Below are 9,180 nucleotides of genomic sequence, written 5' to 3'. Positions count from 1 at the left end.
TCCACATGCTTTGTCCAAAGGGGAAACCGCTGCCCCTTCCACCCCGCAGTTGCCAGGCCTGGTAACGGCATCAGGCCCTGCCCTTTGCCGTTTGTGCTGGGGGCCGTCACAGGACCACCCTGGCACTGGCTCTGGAAGGAGGAGTAAAAGCCTAGGTCCCTAGGTCGCCGACCCCTCCTCCTCGGCGGGCGGGGCTCCGTGGGGCGGGGCCAGACCGACCCTTATAGGACGCGGCCAGAGGCCGCCGGAGCTCCACCGAGACCATGAGAGCTCCGCCGATGACTGCCCTGCTGCTGGCGCTCGCGGCGCGCGGGGCGGTAGCAGGCGCGCCCACCTACCCGTGGCGGGACGCAGAGACGGGGGAGTGGCTGGTGTGTGACCAGTGCCCCCCAGGCACCTTTGTGCAGCGGCCTTGCGGCCGGGACAGCCCCACGACGTGCGGCGCGTGCCCGCCGCGCCACTACACGCAGTTTTGGAACTACCTGGAGCGCTGCCGCTACTGCAACGTTATCTGCGGGGAGCGCGAGGAGGAGGCGCGGCCGTGCGGGGCCACCCACAACCGCGCCTGCCGCTGTCGGTCCGGTTTCTTCGAGCACGCCGGCTTCTGCCTGGAGCACGCGCCCTGCCCGCCCGGCGCCGGCGTGGCCGCTCTCGGTGGGTGAGGGGCGGGGCGGACCCTCCGCCGAACAGGGACCACTCGGCTCTCCTGACCGCGGCCTCCCCGTCTCATCCTTAGGCACCCCTAGCCAGAACACGCAGTGCCAACCGTGCCCCCCGGGCACCTTCTCCGCCAGCAGCTCGAGCTCGGAGCGGTGTCAGCCCCACCGCAACTGCACGGCCCTGGGCCTGGCCGTCAATGTGCCTGGCTCTCCGTTCCACGACGCCCTGTGCACCAACTGCACGAGCTTCCTGCTCGGCCCGCTGGAGCCGGGGGCGCCGGGTGAGCAGGGGGCGGGGTGGGGGTGCTCAGGGCTTATTAACTGGTTCCTGGGAAGGGCTTCCGGAAGCGCGGTGGGGGCGGGCCGGGAGACTATCTGGCTGAGGGTTTCAGCACTGGCGGGTGATGCCATTTCCCGCCGGCATTGGGAAACGGGCTTCGAGGGTTTAAACGGTTTGCGGGAGGGCACGGCAGCGAGCCGTGGCGGGCCCCCTTCGCGTCGCATCCCATTCTCAGCGTCAGCCCACAAACCACACTCCTTGTCCGACACGTTTCCTGCGGTCGCCCCGGACCCTCCGGCACGGCTCTCGCCTCGCCATTCATGAGCGTGCGGAGACCCCTCCACGGTCCTGTCCTCTCGGGGCGCTGGCACCTAAGTACCTCCTCGCTCCACATTCCCGCAGGGACCGAGGAGTGTGAGCGCGCCGTGGTCGACTTCGTGGCTTTCCAGGACATCTCCCTCAAGAGACTGCAGCGGCTGCAGCAGGCGCTCGCGGATCCCGGGACGCGGAGCCTTCCGCCGCCGCTGAGGGAGGGCCGCGCGGCACTGCAACGGAGGCTGTGGCAGCAGCTCACGGAGCTCCGCGAAGCGCGGCCCGGGGCGCTGGGGGTACGGCTGCTGCGGGCGCTGCGCGTGGCCAGACTGCCTGGGCTGGAGCGCAGCATCCGCGAACACTTCCTTCGGGCACGGTGAGCACCCTTCCTGGTATTTGTTCACTGCAATCCGAGCTCCTCGTGCTGCACCGAAGGAGACTTCGGAACCGGCCCCTGCAGCGTAAGGTTATTTTTCATAAAGCCGATTGGTAACCGAGTGTCCAGTCTGCCCGTGAGCGCTCTGCACCCCGGGGAGGGACACACCTGGGCGCGCTGCCTAGCAGCAGTGCCCTGTCCACTGCCTTCCCTCCCACTGGGACTGACCCGCTCGGGTGGTAGGGTCGCGGGAGAGGACAGCGGGTGACACCCCTCTCTCAAAGTTTCGCTGAGTGATTAAGGAGGTGTGGAGGGAGGGAGGGCGAGTCAGAGTTCAAGGGCTCCACTGTGGAAAAGGCGAAGTCAGAGGAGTCAGCGCCAGTCTATGTGCCCTGAGGTGCCAGGAAGTGTCACCTTCAAGCTGCCCCTCTTTGAGGCTCCACCCTCCTCAAAGCAGCAGGGGATTTCCCAGCAAGGGACTAGCCAAGACCTCCGGGTAGGACAGTGTGTCCCACTCGCTTTCTGGGAAACGACGCTTTTCCCTTCTGGGGCAGGTTTAGATGAGGCCTTGACTCATCAACCTAGGACTCCCAGTCCCGGCAGCCCCCACCAGCCCTGGAGGCTCCTGCCTGACCTCCAGGAAGGGCCCCAGGGAGAGAGGCAAGGTCAAAGTATCCCCTCAGTGAGTCACCTCACCTGCAGCTGGTGCCCACCCCCAGCCCTGACTCATCCTTTTCCCAGCATCTCCTCCCCAGCTGCCTGGGGAACCTGACCTGCAGATAAAGCCACCCGGCCTCTGAAGAATGATGGATGGGAGCCACTCCAACTCTTTATTTTGCCCATGGCTAGGCTCAGAGGGTGTCACCAACTTCCACAAAGGGCCATGTGGGAGGGTCCTGAGGACCAGCCTTGCCTGGAGGGCCTCTGCTCCCAGACACAGGACTGGAAAAGGCCCAGACCTGAGAGCAGCCCCAGCCCTCACCACCCAGCTGGGAGCACAGGCCCAGCACACTACTAGCCTGGGCTCCTTGGGACCCTGCTGGCCTTCATCACACCCCGAATTCGTATCTAGGTTATTTTGGGTGGGTGGCAGGCAGGCTGGGGGGTGGGGAGCAGATGCCCACTACCAGCACAACCACCTAGCTTTCCCATTTTCACTGGAGATCAAAACAAGGTGGCTGGGCCAGTGGGTGGGGCTCACAGCCTCCCAGGCAGGTCTCCCTGCCTCCTCCTGAAGCTGCATCAGGACAGGGACTGCAACAAGCCCAGGTCTTCCTCAGGTGACACCAACCCCCCCACCCAACTCCAAGATCAGAGAGCAGAGGCCAAGGAGTCATAGCTGCCTCCATAGGCATGAGGCACAGAGCAGCCTTGAGGACTATGGAAGGCCCCACAGCTCTGAAAAAACCTATTTCCAAGCAGCTCCCCACCAAGGTCCCATGCAGGGCCAAACCGGCAGGCCTGCTGTGGCAGCAGCTCCAAAAGGAGAGGTGGCCCACAGGGGCCCCAACCTGGGCCTTGGGCCTGCTAAGTTCTGCTGGTGGCCGGCTGGCATCAGCCGGCCTTAGGGAAGCCCCAGCACCCCTCGCAGAAGGTTCCGGATGCCTATGCTTTTCTGGACACAGAAAAATTTGTCTTAGAGAAGAAACAAAGCAAATGGGAAAACCAAAAGGCAAAGCCGACCCAGCCCCCAGGATTGGTGGTGTGGAGCGGGCAGGAGCTCTTCAGGACAAGCGGTGGGCGCACAGGCAGGTGTGCCTATGTGATGTCCCGTTGCCGCGGCGGCCGGTGCACATTCCGCACGACGCACTTCACCATCCACTCAATGCCCTCGCGCACCCCCTTGCTGTGGAGACAATGGACATGAGGCAGGGCTGGCCGTGGCCCCCGATGCCCAGGGTGAACCCCACTCACCCCGTGAGGGCCGAGCAGGCCTGGGTCAGGCAATCCCGCCTGCCGATCTTGGAGGCACAGTCGCTGAACGCAGTCTTGATGTCAGGGATGGAGAGGCAAGTCTGGGGGAGGTGAGGCCATGAGGGGCAGGCCTGCCACCCTATTCACCCTCTACCCCTGGAGCAGTTCCCAGAGCTGTGGGGGTAGAGGGCAGGTGGGAAGCTGCATGGCACCTTTCAGGAGGTGCCTCCTGGCTACTGTCTAGGATACCTGCCTGGTGAGCAGCCCCAGGGAGACACACCCTGGCAGCACAAACCAGATGCTACAGGAACACGCCACCTGCCTGTTCAGGGCCTCCTCCACGTGGACGGCTGCCAAAATGCCACCTCTCACCAGTGGTTCATGGAGTGGGGCCAGCACAGCTACTGTGCTCAAGGGCGGCAGACAGGTTGGTGTCAGCAGACTCCCACCCTGAGGTGCTTCTGCCCTTCTTTCCAGACCTTCACCTGGGTCTGCTCACCTGGGTCTGCCCAGCAGGAGTTCCCTGGCTGCAGAGGTGCCAGCACAGCAGGAAAAACCCAGGGGGTGGGGGTGCTCTGTTCACCTGCGGCAGCCACACTCAGGGTAACTGAGGAAGGCAGCAGCCCTCCCCTGGGAGAGGTACCCCATCTGGCGGGAGCAGGAGCCCATTTGGCCTGGGGGCTCACCTCAACATCTTGCTTATTGGCCAGCACCAGGATAGGGACACCGTCCAGCGCCTCGCTTATGACCATCTTTTCTGGGGCGGGCAGAGAGGCAGCAGTGAGCGCCCTTCATCCGCCTCCACACAGGTCCCCACATCCCTGCCCACCCCACATGGACGCACTTGGCTGGCACCCTCCTGTCCTGGAGTGGCCCAACCTCCCCACAGGCCAGCTCTGGAATGGGGGCTGTGCAGACGGAACCCTCCCACTCCCCGCATCCCCAGCCTGGCTGGCTGTACCCACCAAATGCCTGTTTGGACTCAGACAGCCGCTCCTCGTCCGTGGAGTCGATGACATAGATGACACCATGACACTCTGCATAGTACTGGGCAGAAGCAAAACCAGGTGCTGAGCCTCGGGCACCCAGCCATCTCTGGGCAGCCCCCAGCTGGGAGACCCCTGCTAGGGTGCTTCCTGGAGGTGGGGCAGAGTGCAGATACACCCCAGATCTGCTGGGACAGAGTGGCCACCTTCCTCACCCACTTCCCAGGTGCTGTGCTCTGAACCCCACTTCAGGATCCACTGCTGAGACCCACCCACACCCCCTGGCCTGAGAGTGGCCAGAGGAGAAAGGATGGGGCTCTGGGTACACCTGGGTAAGGGGACCCAGTGCAGACAGCAAGGCAGTAGCTATACCAATAGGGGGCCACGGAAGGCCTCCAACATGTTCAAGGCAGCTCTGACCCCCGCGTGGGACAACAGGGCCAATGACAGAGCCATGCCGGGGAGTTCGGAGCTCTGTAGGCTGGCACCAGCAGGCCATCCGGTTCTGGGTTCCTGCAGCAGAACCACACAAGAGACGCCCACCCCCCCGACACACACACACACACATACAAGCACCAGAGCCCAGGGTACAGGGAGAGCTATGGGGAGACAACAGCAGCACGCCTGGGAAAACAGACACATGAAGCAAGGCCTGGTGCGTCCACCTTCTGTCCTGATGTCAAGAGGACAGAAACGCCCACATCGCAGGAGCAGGTGACTGCATCCTTGCCCCTTGTCTCCACCCCAGCTCCTGCCCGGCAAGAGCTCAGGAACTGGGAACACCCGCACATCCCCCAACATGGGTGGCCTCCTGGTCCACAGCCCAACCATGAACCCCAAACCTGGGGCCTCTCTGGTTGGCCTGCTTGGCTGATACGGGACCCAGGAGCTGCAGCCTAACAGTGCAGGCCTCCTAGGCAGACAGGGGCACTGTGGGGTTTACAGCGAGTCAGTGAGGGAATCACTACTGTGGGCCCCAGGCCCCTGTGGTGATGGAGAACTTCCAACTGGTGTGTGACTTGGCCCCGGCAGATGGGGGCTGGGTCCACCAGCAAGGGGTGACCAGGAAGCCATGGCAGCCATGAACCCACGGTGCCCACCAGGCCCAGATCCTGAGGCTCTCAGGTGCAACCTGGAGAGAGAGAGAGGCCACAAGTCCTCCCTGTGGCACGGTGCCAGAGGGTCCACTGGGTCCACAGACATGGCCTGAAGCCGGCACGTGCAGAGACCTATGGGTACTAGCTCGTGCCACGAGCAGAGCTGCTGGGTGCAGGTGAGGCAGTGGAGGTGGGAGTGAAGGTCTGCCAGATGGTGTCGGACTGCAAGGGGGCAGGGACAGGCCCCAGGACATGGTCTCAGAACAAGGGGAGAGCAGGAGGCCCACTTTACACCCCCCTGGTGACTCACATGGTTGGGGACATGGTCACCCCTGTGCAGCCCAGTCACCAGAGCCCAGCAAAGCGCTGGCCTGGCAGGGGCTCTTGATGCTATCAGGAGGCAGGGCACCCACTCCATCTCAGAGTCGGGGAGCATGTGAGAAACCGAGGGCCCATCCTGCCGAGATGGCAGGCTCAGTCCTCTTGAGGAAGCAGTGGCAAGACCATGGCATGAGCAGAAGTGGAAGCTGGGGGCCACCACCAACCACGAAGCTGGCTTCCCCTCAGGAAGAGCCAGTCCCCAGCCAGAGGTGCAAGGGCAGCAGAGAAACTTCACTGCCCATGTCCTGGCTGCCATGGTGGGCAATGCGCCCAGCACAGGGCCCCTTGTTAGCTCCTGGAGGACCCACTCTGACCCACCAGAGCTACCTGAGCATGTCGTAGCTGTCCACCATGGTGACCTGCCGAGGGGACGGGGTCCCAGCCAGCTTGGCCTGACATGGGGCAGCGCCCAAGATGACGCTGCCCCTGGCTAGGCCTTCATCCCCCCAAAACACTTGCCAGCTGCTAAATTCTGACACACCCTGCCCCTGCTACTCTGAGACCCTGGCCTGTAAAGAATGTCAGGTCCCCATGTGGATCTGAGATTCGAACAAACAGCCCCTGGCTTGGTCCAACTTAAATGGTCACAGAGGGCCTGTCAGTGACCTTCTGGTCATGGAATGGAAAGGGTCCTCTTGGCTGGAGGTCAGGACAGGGGGGACACTTTGGGGAGGAGGGGAAAGTGACCAAGGACCTCCTGATGGGGTCAAGCCAGAAACCAAGACTAGGGCATTAGACATCAGAAAGTGCCAGGGTCGTCAGTGCCCCTAGAGCTGGGTGAGCCTGTCTGTGCCCCCGGCAGTCCACCGGGTGGGGGAGGGGAAGAGGCTCGACCCACGCTGCTCTCTGCTGGACCCTGTGCCTGGCAGAGGCTGAGTGAAAGGCTGATTCTGATTCTGAGGTCTCAGAAATGCTTCAAACCCAGGTCTAAAGAAGAGACAGCTGCTGTGAGCCTTGGAGGACATCCTCCCCTCAGTAGGAGGAACCCAATGGGGGAGACTTGGGCCCCGGGGCTGAAGCTGAGAGCCAAACAGGCATTGTGTCTTCCCTGCTCCTCAGGCATCCTTTGTCTCATCTTGTGCTGATAAGCAACAAAATTTCTAAACCTAAAGGAACCAGTGTGTCCCTGCTCTTGGGGGTGTGACTGGGGAACTGAGATAGGGGTGAACCTCAGGAACCAAGTGGGTCACGGAAGCTGCCAAGAGTAAGGAAAGAAGAGGAATCCTAGGCCTTCTGAGAAAAGGAAGGAAGAGAACAAGGTACCACCCAGATAGAGATGGTGCCAGGGAACCGACGTGGCACCCACCCATCTTACCTTGTCCCACAGAGACTGCAGCTCCTCCTGCCCCCCCAAGTCCCAGAACATCAGGCGGGCCTTTCCCACGTCCACAGTGCCAACTGCGGAGAAGAGACAGGTGAGGCTGCGGTTTTGGTCCCTGACCCACCAGCTCCCAGCTCTCCTGGGAGAAGCAGGCTGAACCTGCACTCCACGATGCTGGAATCAACGGTAGCCAGAGCAGAGGCCTCACCCACGGCCTTTGCACACTGCAGCATCCTGAGGGTTCTGCCTCCAACCCACACCCCCCAAAGGACCCTTACTGTTTAGGCCCACGGTGGTAGTGATTTTGGACAGACTCATCCCCTTGTAGTTCTTGTTGAATCGGGTCTTTGACTGCTCCAAGAAGGTCTAAGGGCCGAGAGAAAAAGGCGTAAGACAAGAATTGCAATAGTTTTCAAACACTCCTCCTGGGGCTTATTCCTTTACAATAAGGCAAAAGAGAACAACGCTTGCCTTTTAAAGCGGCTGGTGGTAACTACCCTATGACCTTAAGCTGGGTTCAGAGCCTGTCTAGGTGGAGAACACGCAGCTAAAAAAAACACCGAAAGGACTGTGGGAGTAGGGGGTGGCGCTGACACGGAGCCGCACTCACCGTCTTCCCGGCGTTGTCCAGACCCAGGATCAGGACGCAGTACTCGTCCTTCTGGAACATGTACTTGTATAGGCCCGACAGCAGCGTGTACATCCTGCCGTGGGCACCCGAGATCGGTCACACCGCGGACAGAGGGTCCCGCTGCCCGCACGGCCGCTCACAGCTGGAGCCCAGGGCCCTCCTGACTCCGCCTCCCCTCCCCTCCTCTTCGCCCGCCTTCGCCTCCGCAACTGCTACAGAATCGGCCCGGCGCTCCTCTGGTGCCCACACTTCCACTCCGGCCCGGGCAGGGCTCTCTGCTTTTAGGCAGAGGGCAGCCCGTCCCGCCTCGCTTCTCGCCGCTCCCCCGCCCGGGCTTCCTTCAGGCTTTGCTCCCCTTGGGTCTCCCTAACCAACGCCCGCTTCGCTCCCGGCCCTCCACGAACGCCTCTCAGAGGCGGGGCGTCTGAGGGCTGGTGACTGCCCCGAGCAGCCCTGAGGCGGGCGGGCGGCGCGGACAGACTGCGGATCGGTCGCCGAGCCTGAGCCCAGCTCCGCCCACCTGTCTCGAAGTACCTGCGACCGCCTGGCCGGGCCGCCGAGCCGGGGAACCGCCTCGCGCCTGACCCACCGACCCCGCGCTAACCCCGCGCGGCGCCCGACGGGACGCGCGCAGGTCGGCCGGGGAGGGGCGGAGCCGTCCCGGCAGCCCCCGCGCCAAATACTTCCGCCGGCGGCGGCGCTCGGGCGGAAGCGCCTGTGGGCTGCAAGGGCGGAAGCGGGACACCGGACGGCTTTGGCCGGTGAGGCCGCCTGGCCGCCTGTGGCGGTAGCCGGGAGACCGCGCGGAGGAGGGCCTGGCCGGGGCGAGGGGGTCTGGGCGACGGGGCCTTGGCCCGAGGTTGCTGGCCAAGCGGAGACGGGCGGCGCGAGGCCGCAGGGGTGGGCCCGGCCGGGGACACTAGACTTGGACGCATAGACCCCGGAAGAGCTTGAAGGCAGCTCTCGGGAAGGGAATCGAGGCCGTGGGGCCAGCGGCCAAGGACCAGCTTTGGCTCCTCCTCTCGGAGCTTGAAATCTTTCCAGGTCCAAACGAAGAGACTGCTGTTCACCGTAGTTCAGGCTGTCCACCGAGGGTTGCGGTCGGCCAGCGCTCAGTGCCGGCGTTGCGGGGGCCGTCGGCCCCAGACTCATCTGGCTTCTCTTCTCCGCAGCTCTGGCTCCCACGCCTCTCCTCTGAGGACCCACGGACCCAGCCCCGCAGG

The 9,180-nt window shown here is 63.4% G+C and overlaps 2 protein-coding genes across 5 annotated transcripts; one reads left to right on the top strand and one right to left on the bottom strand.

Annotated features, from left to right (window-relative positions):
* Positions 1-26: 26 nt before the first annotated feature.
* On the top strand, positions 27-1,748 carry TNFRSF6B (TNF receptor superfamily member 6b). Its single transcript, XM_043480001.1, has 3 exons — positions 27-654; positions 737-940; positions 1,342-1,748. Exons 1-3 carry the CDS (start codon positions 264-266, stop codon positions 1,629-1,631), a joined length of 885 nt encoding a protein of 294 aa, XP_043335936.1. The 5' UTR covers positions 27-263; the 3' UTR covers positions 1,632-1,748.
* A 695-nt stretch (positions 1,749-2,443) lies between these two features.
* ARFRP1 (ADP ribosylation factor related protein 1) lies at positions 2,444-9,109 on the bottom strand. Of its 4 annotated transcripts, XM_043479999.1 has the most exons (8): positions 8,492-8,624; positions 7,937-8,030; positions 7,605-7,692; positions 7,321-7,403; positions 4,507-4,588; positions 4,228-4,298; positions 3,542-3,642; positions 2,444-3,473 (listed from the first exon to the last, which is right to left on the bottom strand). In XM_043479999.1, the coding sequence occupies exons 2-8, from the start codon at positions 8,027-8,029 to the stop codon at positions 3,386-3,388; spliced, it is 606 nt and encodes a 201-aa protein (XP_043335934.1). In that variant the 5' UTR covers position 8,030; positions 8,492-8,624; the 3' UTR covers positions 2,444-3,385. The 4 variants fall into 4 exon arrangements, with proteins under 4 accessions (XP_043335934.1, XP_043335932.1, XP_043335933.1 ...); XM_043479997.1 differs by lacking the exons at positions 7,321-7,403; positions 7,605-7,692; positions 7,937-8,030; positions 8,492-8,624 and adding an exon at positions 4,900-5,482; XM_043479996.1 differs by lacking the exons at positions 2,444-3,473; positions 3,542-3,642; positions 4,228-4,298; positions 4,507-4,588 and adding an exon at positions 5,518-5,659 and having other exon boundaries at positions 8,492-9,109.
* Between the last annotated feature and the right edge of the window lie 71 nt (positions 9,110-9,180).

Source organism: Cervus canadensis, chromosome 10, assembly GCF_019320065.1.
Source record: "Cervus canadensis isolate Bull #8, Minnesota chromosome 10, ASM1932006v1, whole genome shotgun sequence".
In the NCBI taxonomy this organism is placed as follows: Eukaryota; Metazoa; Chordata; class Mammalia; order Artiodactyla; family Cervidae; genus Cervus; species Cervus canadensis.
Note: the sequence above shows the minus strand (reverse complement) of the source record. Positions and strands in the feature narration are given on the sequence as shown.